At 34.6% G+C, this 15,642-nt stretch overlaps 1 protein-coding gene, 1 long non-coding RNA gene and 1 pseudogene across 3 annotated transcripts; 1 reads left to right on the top strand and 2 right to left on the bottom strand.

The window, feature by feature from the left end:
• Nucleotides 1–5,086: 5,086 nt before the first annotated feature.
• On the bottom strand, nt 5,087–5,906 carry LOC110230280. The gene has a single exon (XM_021032730.1). The coding sequence runs from the start codon at nt 5,478–5,480 to the stop codon at nt 5,097–5,099; it is 384 nt and encodes a 127-aa protein (XP_020888389.1). The 5' UTR covers nt 5,481–5,906; the 3' UTR covers nt 5,087–5,096.
• A 3,227-nt stretch (nt 5,907–9,133) lies between these two features.
• LOC9321789 lies at nt 9,134–12,513 on the top strand (annotated as a pseudogene). Its single transcript, XR_002333313.1, has 2 exons — nt 9,134–9,602; nt 9,699–12,513. The product of XR_002333313.1 is annotated as a valine--tRNA ligase, mitochondrial 1 (transcript).
• A 290-nt stretch (nt 12,514–12,803) lies between these two features.
• LOC110230253 lies at nt 12,804–14,331 on the bottom strand. The gene is made up of 2 exons (XR_002333368.1): nt 13,746–14,331; nt 12,804–13,631 (listed from the first exon to the last, which is right to left on the bottom strand). It is a non-coding gene; the product is annotated as an uncharacterized LOC110230253 (long non-coding RNA).
• Between the last annotated feature and the right edge of the window lie 1,311 nt (nt 14,332–15,642).

Here is a 15,642-nt window from a genome sequence, read left to right on the forward strand (position 1 = left end):
GAAATTGAGTATATAACTCTTTAGTCTCAAGTTTGCATGGTAAGAAATTTTGTTTGCGAAAATCAAAGTCGTTATTGCATGTTTAAAAATTTAAATTAAATATAGAAAAAGTGTATATGGTACCATTTTAGAATTGAAATAAAATATCATCAATAAGATGAAGTGTGTAGAACTAAAATTTAATTTATTTATTATAATGAATAGTTAAAATATATAGCAAAAAGAAATTTATAAAATGAAAGTTTTATTTAGGGTTTTGTGCAAAAGAACCCTTCAACTCGCCAATTTTTGCAACTTTACCCTCCATCTCCGAAAAATGCAGATTAATCATACGAAATCCAAAATAATGTGCAATTTAACCCTTATACGTATATTGTAAACGCTTTTCCGGTCACATACATTAGTGTTTTAAAATTCTAAATGTAGAGTTGAACTTTTCATCGCGAGGGCTTCAATTTGATATATTATTTGTCAATATTTTACGAACTTGACGGTAGCGAATAAGGGTTACATTGCGTATTATTTTGGACTTCGTAAGATTAATCTGCATTTTTCAGAGATAAAGGGTAAAGTTGCAAAAATGTGTGAGTTGGAGGTTTTTTTTGCACAAAACCCTTTTATTTAAAAAAAGAAAATAAAGATTAGGAAAAATGTGGGAATTACTACTATTAGATTTTGCACCCGCGCGTTGCGCGGGATTTTAATCTAAAATCTTTTCTATTAATATAAAACTTTCAACATAAAATATAATCAATGAAATTTAAAAGATAAATATTTGAGCATAAATTAATAAACGATCTACAACATATATATTGTCGACGATAATATTTCCTTGACAAATAAATAGATTGAAATATATCACGTGGTAACAAATATCACTTAAGAAATTCTCGAGAAGAATAAACGGTATCGACGACCATCTAATGATCATTTATCTTATCTCCAAAAGAGTTTTTTTCTTATTCAAATTCCATGAAAATATTTCTTTAAAAGTTTTGACGTTAATTAATCGATTGTTGACCTAATTGTAGATATTATTTATAATTAAATGTTGAAGTGAATATAACATCATTCCATATAAAATGCGAATATACTAAGTTTCATGAACATTATTTGGAGTAAAGGTACATCTATAATAACATGTTGTTATGACAGATTTAGCAAGCTTGTTTTACCCATCAAAGCAAGAGTTTTTTTCTTATTCAAATTCCATGAAAATATTTCTTTAAAAGTTTTGACGTTAATTAATCGATTGTTGACCTAATTGTAGATATTATTTATAATTAAATGTTGATGTGAATATAACATCATTCCATATAAAATGCGAATATACTAAGTTTCATGAACATTATTTGGAGTAAAGGTAAATCTATAATAACATGTTGCTATGACAGATTTAGCGAGCTTGTTTTACCCATCAAAGCAAGTGCAGCATGCCATAAGAGAATTCTCGACTAAGATAGACACATTGATGACTTAGTGTCTATGTGACTTATTAGTCATCAATGTGTCTATTTTATCTCACTTTCCATGGTTACATGGCCAAACGGTTAATCCCAACTTTGAATCTAAGTTAGTCATCAATGTGTCTATCTTATCTCATTTTCCATGGTTACATGACCAAACGGTTAAGCCCAACTTTGAATCTAATAATCTATTTAATAATGTATGTCATGTTTTTTCCTAAGAACCCATTCGTTTCACACAATGAATGAGATCTCAAAGATTTTTCCTTAGTCATGTGCATTATTTTTCTAAGATTTAGAAATTTATTATCAAACACTTTTAACTACCAATTCTTTCATCATCTTCTATGATAAATTCGTTGCCTCTCGACATATACTTTATTTTCACCTTCTAATGACTCACATATAATATATATTGGACTGTGAATTAATTTTCAAGACATATCATAACTATTTTCTCCTTAATTCCTATATTTTAATACTCAATTTTTTTGGGTTAAAAGCATTTGATATAATTGATAAAATATCAAACTTGTTTTTCTTTTCGATCATGTTATTAAGTTGTAGTTTCACTTGAAAATATGCTATACAAATTATATATCACTTTTTTTAAACGGCTTTCATAACATTTTTTGTATATTTTGTTGTAGAACTCATGAATAATCTAATCATTAATTATTTGCTTTTTTAAAGATGGATGATAATGTTTTAAAAATTTTAAGATATCTTTTTTTATAATTTCACAAGATAAAGTGTGACTCTTACAATATTTTTTTTTTGATTTTTTGTCAACCACACATTAATTATTAAAAAACTCATTGGTTGCCCAATTAGGAAGAGTAGTGTTTACAAAGTAACTTCGGAAAATAAAAGTCTAGAAGAACGGGCTAAGCAATTTAAGTTGAAATTTTAAAATTTATTTTCTTGTTTAAAATTTTATATATAGATTTAGTTTTATTCTACCATGTATTGAAATTTACTTCTATTTATTTACACATTTAAAATTTGAAGTATGATCATTTTTAATTTTATAAGTTAAATTTGAATTATATTATTACTACTAATAAAATTTATATGATTATTTTTATTGTTTTAACATCTCATTTATTTTACATAATTCGTTTTTTTATTTATTTAATTTTTTAATTAATTATAAGTAACATAAATATGTATTAAATAAATATTTTAAATTTATATTAATGTAAAATAAATAGTATTGCTTAGGTGGATGCTTAGGTGGATAGGCAGTGGCGGAGGCAGAAATATTTGCCACGGGGGTCATATATTAACGTAAGTATATAATAACAAAATTTCATTGCTGATTTTTTTAGCTCAACATTTCATTACTGATTTTTACACATATGTTTTGCTATTACATTTTTCTTTAATAAAATAGAAACACCTCATTTTATTACTATAAACTCCACTAATCGTATTTTTTTTGAAAATAATATAACGCACGTTTCGTAGAAGATATATATGTAACTTCATAATTTTCATTGTTTTCTATTTTTAAAACTAATTTAAAATTATGTTAAGAAAAAAAGTTGTATGTTATTTAACCTATTTTCTCAATATTTGTTTACTATAGCTTAGTGTGCATATATTAATTAATTGATACTTCTAAAACCGGATTCTTTTAATTGACAGCCATATATATAATATTAGAAAAAATTATAACAATTATAAAATTTTATTTCATATGCAGGGAATAAGAAGAAATATATTTAAGTAAAAAAGGAAACATGAAAAATTAATATGAAGAAAGGATGAAGAGGTAAACACAGATTACATGGTAATTGAATAAACGTCAAAAAGCAGCAGATTGCAGGCTTATTGAGTCAAATACAGTTATTACTTTTTTAATTGTTATGAAAAAGAAAAAAAAGGTTAAAGGATTAATTAATAATGGGTAATTGGACGTAGGGTGCAAAGAGGAAATTTTAACTAGGCACATGGGGGTCATATCAGAGATTTGAAGCCAAATGAATAATCGAATAAGCTTAAAAAAATTTTTTATAAAAGTCATGACCCCCTCCTAACTCACTGCCTCCGCCCCTGTGGATAGGCTAAATGGAGAGAAGACTCTCCCATTATATATATAGATTTACTAATCAAAGCTCAAATATTTGACACCCGTAGCCGTGATATAATAATAGGTAGGCCTGGGCAAATAAACAGAAACCGAAGCAAAAAAAACTGAACCGAACCAAACCGAACCGAAAATTTGAAAATAACCGAATGGATACTAAATTCTATAACCGAAATAACCGTAACCGAATCGGTACCGAACCGAAATATTTCGGGTAACCGAAATACAATTATATTTTTAAAATACTTAGTTATTTATAGACCAAATAATCAAAAATACTTGAAAAATATATAAAAATAGTAAAAATATTCGAAAATAACCGAAATATATCCAAAAATATCCGAAAATACTCAAAAATAACCCGAAATATCCGAAAATATTCTAAGCAAAATAATCGAATGGATACTAAATTTTAAAACCGAAAGAACCGGAACCGAACCAATTTTCAAAATATCCGAATGGATACTAAATTTTGAAACCAAAAGAAGTGAAACCGAACGATAACCGAACGATAACCTAACGGATCCAACCGATAACCGAACGATTAACCGAAAGCCAAGGCCTAATAATAGGGATTTAGACAATGTGCTAAAATAGAAGCTCAATAACCTAAAGAAAATGAAAACAAAAGGCACTAAAATGCAAATGAAATAGACAAACCAAAAGCAATTGACAAAGCTAAACAAGTGTCTAAGCTAAGCAATAACCCATAAACATAAATCAATAGCAAAATAAATGAGAAAGATGCAATTTATAAAAGTCAACAAAAAGTCAACGAAAGTCAACAAAAAGTCAAAGACGAAAATGCTAAATGAATAAGCCTTTTGGGTTAAGGTTATTGACTTGGGTGGTCAAATGATAATCTATGATGCTAATACAATCATTCATTTGCTAATCCTTAGGTCTAAGATCACTAATTTAAGCTAATCCACTTCCATGACAATAACTCTACACTAATCAAGCAATTAACATCAATTTCCATTGGCAATCACAAGACTAATATGCATTAATTTCAAGTCTTACTAACCACCTAGCACCCTAATCATCAATTTCCATTGGCTAGGAATGCTAAGCACTCACTAAGTTCTTTCGGAAACTTCATCGAACACCTTCCGGGCATGAAACTTCTAATGATCTAGACTAGCTTAATCAAGACTAATCTAGCACTAAGAGCACCTAGAGAGTAAGGATATATTAAGACTAAGTCCTAAGCATCATAAATCATCACCTAATCACCCTAATCTACTTGACCCAAAAGCTCTAATAAATAATCATTAAATTTTAAAATAAAAACAAATCACGGGACGTGTTAAGAAATTACGGAACGGGTTATATTTCGAAAAGGATTTATATGGCGGACGAATTTGAATCAATATTTATATACCGCTTTAATACGGGTTAAATCCTCAGTTTATTAATAATTGTCTTGTGGACTCGTGGTATACCGTTACTTAATAACAATTGTAAACTATAATATAAATAAATGTTATAAAGAGATACAAATTACAAAATATTTTTATACTAACTTTAAAATTAAATCATCTCGCGGTACACCGCGGATTAAAATCTAGTTTGATGGAGAGATAATTCCACCCATCTCTCCATAACCACACCGAGTCATCTTGAGTCCATACTCCTGTCTTAAGCACCTCCATCAAATCCTCTTCATACTTGAAAATGAATTGAAAGCGGTCTCTTGATAAAGCCACTCCTTTAACTCGGTCATACAATCGCCAGATTCGTGGCATCTCTAAAATCCATTTAGACATACGTTGATTATCCGGGTTTAGAAAACGCCCCATCACGCTTCGCTGATTCCTAACAGCAGAACTGAAAATCGGAGCATCAGAGATAAGAAGAGGAACATCATCCTCCTCTTCAATTGACAACCCCTGAAGGACATTTTCCAGCTGAGCCTCCATTGGAAAACCTTAAAATTGAAACCAATCCACACCAGAAACACAAATATCCACAAACCAGTAACCAATAACTGATAAAGCAAAACGCAAAGAGTAATTGGAAGCAAACCACACCAGAACCACAAATATCCAAAACCCAGAACTCGAGAACCGACAGAGCAAAACACAGAGTTGATTTTGTCAACAAAACCGGACAGAAGACGTTGATATCTCCGGTGAAAGCTCTTCTCAGATGGGATAATCTGAGGTAGAAGTCCTTAAACCCAAAGAAATTGGGACGGCGATGATGTTTTACGGCGGTGACGAAAACAAGCGAAACAGCAGGTAGGAGAGAGGACGGAGGATTTTTGGCTTTTGACTTTTTACATGAAATATCCTGTAATTACTTTCGAGCAAAATTTATATTTCAAATACACCATTAAGAAAACCATAACGTAAATCTAAAATATATATTGATTAAAAATTATCATTAAATTTTTATATTATAAATTATTATTTTTTCTACTTATTTTAGTTAATTACCTTCTATTGATACTAATATAGTCTTTGAAGGCACATCATATAAAACACATAATTTCTTCAAACAATTTTATATTTTTTTATACTGTTTATTAGTGTCTTTGAATATGTGTTTCTTACATATTTTATAAAAACAGTATAAAATATGTAAGATCTTTAAGTTGTTCGAACAACTTATAATTTTTATAAAAATTTATAAAAATAATATCGTCGAACAACTTTATACTGTTTATTAGTATCTTTTTAATTTCTTCGAGAACTTCTCCACACATATTAGTTAAAGTCTTACATATTTTATACTGTTTTTGTTTTTCTTAGCCTACTACCTCTTGATTGATTAATAATACATTATTTTGACAAAATATTTGAAATTAAACAACCAAAATATGTACACGTTAGGGCATACTTGTGTTCGCTCTTATCTATTAGTATTTTTTTTGTTATTAATCAAACAGATTTAGATTAATATATTTCAACATTTTTGCATTTATTTTAAATATTTTGACGAAAATCATATACTACTAATGATAGTTCCTATAATATTATCTTTCATTTTTTTTGTTATTGCAAAAAGAAATTTATAAAATAAAATTTTTATTTAAAAAAAGAAAATAAAGATTAGAAAAAATGTGGGAATTACTACTATTTACTAATCAAAGCTCAAATATTTGACATCCGTAGCCGTGATATAATAATAGCCAATAGGGATAAAGATAATGTGCTAAAATAGAAGCTCAATTTGGCAGCTTCATTTACGAGTAGTCCATTTATGAGTAGCCGAGGCCCTAAAGGACCGACTATATGTGTGTGGTATATATTAGGCCTCGGCACCTCATCAGTTGATCGAATTTTCGGCTAACAATTTTGGGGCAATCGATTTAAAAAAATAAAGATTAGGAAAAATGTGGGAATTACTACTATTTACTAATCAAATCTCAAATATTTGACACCCGTAGCCGTGATATAATAATAGGGATATAGAGAATGTGCTAAAATAAAAGCTCAATTTGGCAGCCCATTTACGAGTAGTCCATTTACAGGCCGAGGCCCTAAAGGACCGACTATATGTGTGCGGTATATATTAGGCCTCGGCACCTCATCAGTTGATCGAATTTTCGGCTAAGAATTTTGGGGCAATCGATTCAAAAAAATAAAGATTAGGAAAAATGTGGGAATTACTACTATTTACTAATCAAATAGTCCATTTACAGGCCGAGGCCCTAAAGGACCGACTATATGTGTGTGGTATATATTAGGCCACGGCACCTCATCAGTTGATCGAATTTTCGGCTAAGAATTTTGGGGCAATCGATTTAAAAAAAATAAAGATTAGGAAAAATGTGGGAATTACTACTATTTACTAATCAAAGCTCAAATATTTGACACCCGTAGCCGTGATATAATAATAGGGATATATAGAATGTGCTAAAATAGAAGCTCAATTTGGCAGCACATTTACGAGTAGTCCATTTACAGGCCGAGGCCCTAAAGGACCGACTATATGTGTGTGGTATATATTAGGCATCGGCACCTCATCAGTTGATCGAATTTTTGGCTAAGAATTTTGGGGCAATCGATTCAAAAAAATAAAGATTAGGAAAAATGTGGGAATTACTACTATTTACTAATCAAATAGTCCATTTACAGGCCGAGGCCCTAAAGGACCGACTATATGTGTGTGGTATATATTAGGCCACGGCACCTCATCAGTTGATCGAATTTTCGGCTAAGAGTTTTGGGGCAATCGATTTAAAAAAAATAAAGATTAGGAAAAATGTGGGAATTACTACTATTTATTAATCAAATAGTCCATTTACAGGCCGAGGCCCTAAAGGACCGACTATATGTGTGTGGTATATATTAGGCCTCGGCACCTCATCAGTTGATCAAATTTTCGGCTAAGAATTTTGGGGCAATCGATTTAAAAAAAATAAAGATTAGGAAAAATGTGGGAATTACTACTATTTACTAATCAAAGCTCAAATATTTGACACTCGTAGCTGTGATATAATAATAGGGATATAGAGAATGTGCTAAAATAAAAGCTCAATTTGGCAGCCCATTTACGAGTAGTCCATTTATGAGTAGCCGAGGCCCTAAAGGACCGACTATATGTGTGGGGTATATATTAGGCCTCGGCACCTCATCAGTTGATCGAATTTTCGGCTAAATCGATTCAAAAAAATAAAGATTAGGAAAAATGTGGGAATTACTACTATTTACTAATCAAATAGTCCATTTACAGGCCGAGGCCCTAAAGGACCGACTATATGTGTGTGGTATATATTAGGCCTCGGCACCTCATCAGTTGATCGAATTTTCGGCTAAGAATTTTGGGGCAATCGATTTAAAAAAGATAAAGATTAGGAAAAATGTGGGAATTACTACTATTTACTAATCAAAGCTCAAATATTTAACACCCGTAACCGTGATATAATAATAGGGATATATAGAATGTGCTAAAATAAAAGCTCAATTTGGCGGCCCATTTACGTTACAGGGCCCTGAAGGACCGACTATGTGTGTTGTATATATCAGGCGTCGGCAGCTCATCAGTTGATCGAATTTTGGGGCAATCAATTTACGTTGCGGAAACCCTAGAGATGGAGCTGGAGATGGAACGGAGATTGAAGAAAGAACACAATGCTAAAGTGAAAGCTCTGAAGAAACAAAAGGCTATCGAGAAAGAACCGAAACCGAATGGACCCAATCGATAACCGAACGGTTAACCGAAAGCCGTGATATAATAATAGGGATATAGAGAATGTGCTAAAATAGAAGCTCAATTTGGCAGCCCATTTACGAGTAGTCCATTTATGAGTAGCCGAGGCCCTAAAGGACCGACTATATGTGTGGGGTATATATTAGGCCTCGGCACCTCATCAGTTGATCGAATTTTCGGCTAAGAATTTTGGGGCAATCGATTCAAAAAAATAAAGATTAGGAAAAATGTGGGAATTACTACTATTTACTAATCAAATAGTCCATTTACAGGCCGAGGCCCTAAAGGACCGACTATATGTGTGTGGTATATATTAGGCCTCGGCACCTCATCAGTTGATCGAATTTTCGGCTAAGAATTTTGGAGCAATCGATTTAAAAAAGATAAAGATTAGGAAAAATGTGGGAATTACTACTATTTACTAATCAAAGCTCAAATATTTAACACCCGTAACCGTGATATAATAATAGGGATATATAGAATGTGCTAAAATAAAAGCTCAATTTGGCGGCCCATTTACGTTACAGGGCCCTGAAGGACCGACTATGTGTGTTGTATATATCAGGCGTCGGCAGCTCATCAGTTGATCGAATTTTGGGGCAATCGATTTACGTTGCGGAAACCCTAGAGATGGAGCTGGAGATGGAACGGAGATTGAAGAAAGAACACAATGCTAAAGTGAAAGCTCTGAAGAAACAAAAGGCTATCGAGAAAGCAAAGCTGGGAGAATTGAATGCAAAATCTAAAAAGAGCGCAGCGAAGAAGATAGGAAAAGAGGAAGAGAATCATGCCGATTTTTCTGACCCAGAAACTCCTATTGGCGAGAGGAAAAGGCTATCTTCACAGATGGCCAAACATTACAGTCCTTCAGCGGTGGAAAAATCGTAAGTTACCCTAAAACCCGCCGATTTATTCATCAATTTGATAACTTTGATTGATTTATTCACCATCTGATCTCTGTTTGTTGTTTTTGGGTGCAGGTGGTATGAATGGTGGGAGACATCTGAGTTTTTCAAGGCTGACGCGACTAGTTCCAAACCACAGTTTGTGATTGTTCTTCCTCCTCCCAATGTGACTGGCGCGTTGCACATCGGCCACGCACTAACCTGTGCAGTCCAGGACACACTGATTCGTTGGAAGAGAATGTCTGGCTTTAATGCTTTGTGGGTTCCTGGGTTTGACCATGCTGGTATTGCTACACAGGTTGTGGTCGAGAAACATCTCAGCCGTGAAACAGGATTGACAAGACATGACTTTGGCCGTGAGGAGTTCTTGAACCATGTCTGGCAGTGGACAGAGAGTAAAAGTGGTACAATCAAATCACAGCTACGTCGTATGGGCTCATCTCTTGATTGGTCCCGTGAGTGTTTTACCATGGACGAGCACAGATCAAAGGCTGTCACTGAGGCCTTTGTAAGGTTACACAAGGAAGGGCTTATCTACAGGGATCTCCGGCTTGTTCATTGGGACTGCTTCCTTAGCACCGCCATATCTAAGCGTGAGGTTGAGCATATCGAGATCAAAGAAAGAACACCAATCAAAGTCCCTGGGTATGAGAAGCCAGTTGTATTTGGTCTTATCACTTCGTTTGCTTACCCTCTTGAGAGAGGAGGCGGTGAGGTTGTTGTTGCCACTACTAGGGTGGAAACTATGCTTGGTGATACCGCCATTGCTGTTCATCCCGATGATGCAAGATACAAGCATCTTCACGGAGAGTTTGCTGTGCACCCGTTCAATGGGCGGAAGCTACCAATCATCTGTGATGAGATACTCGTTGACCCAAATGTTGGTACTGGTTGTGTTAAGATCACTCCAGCACATGACACCAATGATTTCGATGTAGGAAGGCGCCACAATCTGGAGTTTATAAACGTATTCACTAATGATGGAAGGATCAATGCGAATGGCGGGCCTGACTTCACTGGCATGCCACGCTTTGCCGCTCGTGAAGCTATCGTTGAAGCTCTGCGTAAGAAGGGGCTGTACAGAGGTGAGGAAAACAACAAGATGACAATTGGAGTTTGCTCAAGAAGTAGTGATGTTGCTGAGCCTATGCTAAAGCCTCAGTGGTACGTGAGTTGCAGCCTGATGGCAAAGGAGGCTCTTGATGTTGCTGCCAACGGGAAGATTGAGTTTATTCCCAAGCAGTACTCTGCAGAATGGAGAAGATGGCTAGAGAGCATATGCGACTGGTGCATCTCCCGACAGCTTTGGTGGGGTCACAGAATACCGGCATGGTACGCCACTCTAGAAGAAGATCATCTTAAGGAAACAGGTGCCTACAACGACCATTGGGTCGTTGCCAGAAACGAGGAAGATGCTCAAAAAGAGGCTGCACAAAAATTTTCTGGGAAGAAGTTGTTGGAGCTCTCCCAAGATCCTGATGTGCTTGACACTTGGTTTTCCTCTGGTCTCTTTCCCTTATCTGTTTTGGGATGGCCTGATGAAACCGAGGACTTCAAAGCTTTCTATCCAGCGTCTGTTCTTGAAACTGGACATGACATTCTGTTTTTCTGGGTTGCTCGCATGGTTATGTTAGGAATGAAAGTGGGTGGTGGGGATGTTCCTTTCAGGAAGGTTTTTTTGCATCCCATGATACGTGATGCACATGGCCGCAAGATGTCAAAGTCTCTTGGAAATGGCATTGATCCGCTTGAAGTCATTAACGGTGTAACTCTCGCAGGTCTACACGCCAGGTTAGAAGAAGGTAACCTGGATCCCAAGGAGCTGGTTGTTGCCAAGGAGGGACAGGTGAAGGATTTTCCAAATGGTATCCCTGAATGTGGCGCTGACTCTCTTCGATTTGCCCTTGTATCTTACACGGCCCAGTCTGATAAAATCAACATGGATGTCCTCCGAGTTGTTGGTTACCGCCAGTGGTGTAATAAACTGTGGAACGCCGTCAGATTTGCGATGATGAAGCTTGGTGATGGCTATACTCCTCCTTCACAAGCTCTAAGCCCTAGAGCCATGCCCTTCAGCTGCCAATGGATCCTCTCTGTACTAAATACGGCAATATCAAAGACTGTGGATTCCTTGAATGCTTTTGAGTTATCGGATGCAGCCAACACGGTGTATGCCTGGTGGCAATACCAATTCTGTGATGTATTTATCGAAGCAGTTAAGCCTTATTTTTCTGCTGAAAACCCAGGCAGGACCCATGCACAAGACGCTCTCTGGGTGTGTCTCGAGACTGGCTTGCGATTGCTGCATCCGTTTATGCCTTTTGTAACAGAAGAGCTGTGGCAGCGGTTGCCGTCACCGCAAGACTGTGAACGGAAGGCGTCTATCATGATATGTGACTACCCTTCTCCCGAAGAGAAGTGGACAAATGAGAAGGTGGAGACCGAAATGGACGTGGTTCTGGTGACCGTGAAAACTCTCAGAGCTTTGAGAGCTGCAGAGTCGCTAAAGAGACGGATAAATGAAAGGTTGCATGCGTTTGCTCTGTGCGAAAACGCATTGACACTGGGAATTGTGCAATCCCATGAGTTGGAGATCAGAACTCTGGCAAATCTCTCATCCTTTGAGGTTGTGTTGAAGGGAGAAGACAAAGCAGCCCAATCTGGATCGGCTGTTGTAGAGACAGTTCGAGAACCTCAAGGTGTATCTAAAATTGGATGGAGCTTCCATTAATGCGGAGCTGAGTCTGAGAAAAACAGAAACAAGATTATAGAAGTACAAAAGCAATAGGAGAAGTTGCAGAAGGTAATGGGGGTGACTGGGTACGAAGACAAGGTCCCTGCAAACATTAGGGAAGACAACATGAGGAAGCTCACTGTTATTCAAACTTAACAAAAACTTTTAAAAGAAATATTCAACATTAACTTTGGGAGACTTTGGATAATTTTTTAGTTAAAAATAGGCATGGGAAAATCACACGGTTGCTAGTTTCTCGTCTTTTTCATCACTCAAGAGAAAAAGTTCACTACTTCAATTTGTATTTGATGGATCGACTGTAAAAAAAAAAACAAATCTCTTTTAGTAATCGGATCGATTCAAGAATTGAGTTCATGGTCCCACCACCATCGTTGCGTAGATTATACGTACTCATTAATCTATGTTGAATCCGTAAACATCTTTCATTTTGTGGTGTAATAAATCAGTTCACACTATAATTGATGGTAAGAGTAAGACTTGGGTACAAGACGAGATACAAAGCTTGACTAATTTGTTTATGAATAGAAATAAATAATTTTTAACACATCATAATCTAACAAATCTTTGGGAACAGATATTATGGACGATGAGAGAAAAAGGGTTTCATGAGATTCATGGATTCATTGACGTGGGACTGTGGGAGAGAGGCTTAAACACAAATTTTTTTTTGTAACACATGTCTCGTCCTATTGGTCAAAACAGCGTAGCGTGTTATTCATCCGATTTTGCCAAAATATTTTCTTTAAACTTCAAACACGAACATAATATTGCACACAACTCCTGAAGCTTACTCACCTGAGAAAAAAAGGAAAAAAAAAGGTGGGTAAAGAATACTCAGCGAGGAGAATCAACTCTGCCCACTGAAACATAGAAGATCTTCTATAGCTTTAGAAAATCTTCATTATGGTTCATGCTCTTTAGCTCCATTATGGTTCTCCATAAACCAAGACCTTCCTCCATGAGTTATGAAAGCTTCTGCAAAGCTTCAGCTCAAACCGAGCTCATTTACCCAACCAACAATACAAATTCGTCATGATTTACTCCACACAAAACTGTTTCGGAAACATATGCATAAGTAAAGAACTAACCGTTATAAACATAATTCCACCATTGATTATCTAGCCAGTAGTACCATGAAGCTCTCCACCAAATTTTGTCCCGATCGGCGTAGTTTCGCAACTCCAAACGTTGTCTCGAAGAATCCAACACGAAGCTGTTTTCTTGATCATACTTAGCACAAATTTGGACAGTTTCTGCAGTTATTTGACCAGAAATAAATAGTCATAACTTCTTGAATATAAGCCCGATTTAAACTCTGTCAGCTGCTGTGGATTCATGGCAACATGATCTTTGCAAAGACGTCTTACTCGTCATCTGATTCTCTCTGGTATGACGGGAATTCACCTCGCAAAACCCCAAAACTACGCTTTGCCCTCCATCTTCTTTCTTCTTTGTTTCTGTTTTGCTTTGCCTCCCTTCGATCTGGTCATATCTTCTTCGTTTCAGAATTTCCTTACTGTCACGATCAAACTCTTCCTCTCCTAATACTTCCCCGTGGTGATCTCTTCTCCTCCGCGACGTCTACTCCTCTCTCTCCGTTTCTACTCTCTCCTTGTCTCTTTCTTCTTCTTCTTCCTTTCTCCATGGATCATGATCAGGTCCATTCTCTGATCTGCTCCTTCTTATCCAGATCAACGTAACATAGTGGTGGAGAGAAGCACAACATCGACGGTAGATCACGACACTAACGATGATATTGATCAGTTGATGGAGTGGTGGTGGTCTCGCCGGTGATGAACGATATCGCAACGACGGCTAGCTTCGTGGTTTTCTTTAGGGTTTGAGGTTTGATTCCTAATTATACATATATATACAAGCACTCACTTAAACCAAACATAACCCTTGGTTTATACATATATATACAAGCACTCACTTAATGGGCTATATCATTATTTCCAAAACAAATACACTATAATGTGGGAGGGGGGTGTTACATTTTTTTTTTTTTTCTAAAGTAACCTTAACCCAAAGTTTAATAATAAATCCCCTAAATGACTTTTCTAAAATCTCACCAAATAACCAATAAAAATCTTACAAATCAATCCAAATATCCTAAAAACTAACTCAAATCTCTCAAAAACCTAAAATAAGCAAATTTCACCAAATCATTTAAAATTAATGTTTCAATACACCCCCTTTATTGAATTGAGCACATCCAAAAAGAAGAAGAAGAGAAAGCTGGTGTTTTCTTTGTCTCCGCAACTCATCGAAAATGATGTGTAACCATTTTGGCAGCATGTTGATAATATTAAGAGTCTATAACATATTCACTCCGTTCTTTTATAAGTGATGTTTTAAGCTTTCAATTTTGTTCTTAAATACATAATGTTATCAATTTTTAATGCAAAAGTAATTATTTTTTTGGGAAAATTCCAAAAAAAACCTCAATTATTTTTTATTTGGACGTTTAATACCTAATTTTTTTTTGTTAGAATAAAAATACACATATTAATTAAATAGTTTGATTTAATACCCAAACAATTAAATATTGTTATTTTCATATTCACCAACTCACAACAAAATATTCCAATTTTACCCTTACCATCTCAATTAATTATTAACTTTTAGAAGACATGGCATTTGTTTTTTATTTAAATAAAAATTAATTTTATTAATGTTTTATTTTATGTTGCCTAAAAATAAAATAAAAATTTATATAATTATTTTATTTTAAAATTAAACATAAAAATAAGCAGAAAATAAAAAATATTAAAAATAGTCATTTGTACAATCTTATTCCGTCTTTGCAATGTCAAAAAGTCGTTTCCTCTTTGATTCTAAATTTTCTCGATTAATCTCTACGAGAATCGCCGATAAAAAATCTCCGTCGTCCTCTTTTGCAACCACCAAATTCGATAACCGTTCACAATCTCCTTTTAATCGTATCCAAAATCTTCATCGCCAATAAAACTAATTTGATTTTATTCGTCGTGATGCATATGATATCAACGAGCATATCAATATGAATTTTCTCTTCGTCGTGAGAAACTCTCTATTTAAATATAAATCCTTCACGAATGAAACTATTTTCGACGAAATCTCAATCTAAATCTCATCGTCTCTCTCAAGATTTATCAATTCATAAAAATGACTAATTTTTTTTTACTTTTTTAATTTTTTGCTAATTAATTTTATTTTTAATTTTAAAAAATTAAATATTTATAAAATAAACTGCAAATTATTTTGAATTTTTTTGGGATAAAA

The sequence above is a fragment of the Arabidopsis lyrata genome (genome assembly GCF_000004255.2).
Source record: "Arabidopsis lyrata subsp. lyrata unplaced genomic scaffold ARALYscaffold_3, whole genome shotgun sequence".
Taxonomy (NCBI): domain Eukaryota; kingdom Viridiplantae; phylum Streptophyta; class Magnoliopsida; order Brassicales; family Brassicaceae; genus Arabidopsis; species Arabidopsis lyrata.

What these genes read in the sequence shown, in the direction of transcription:
- LOC110230280 (XM_021032730.1), bottom strand. Translation starts at nt 5,480, where the DNA reads ATGGAGGCTCAGCTGGAAAATGTCCTTCAGGGGTTGTCAATTGAAGAG.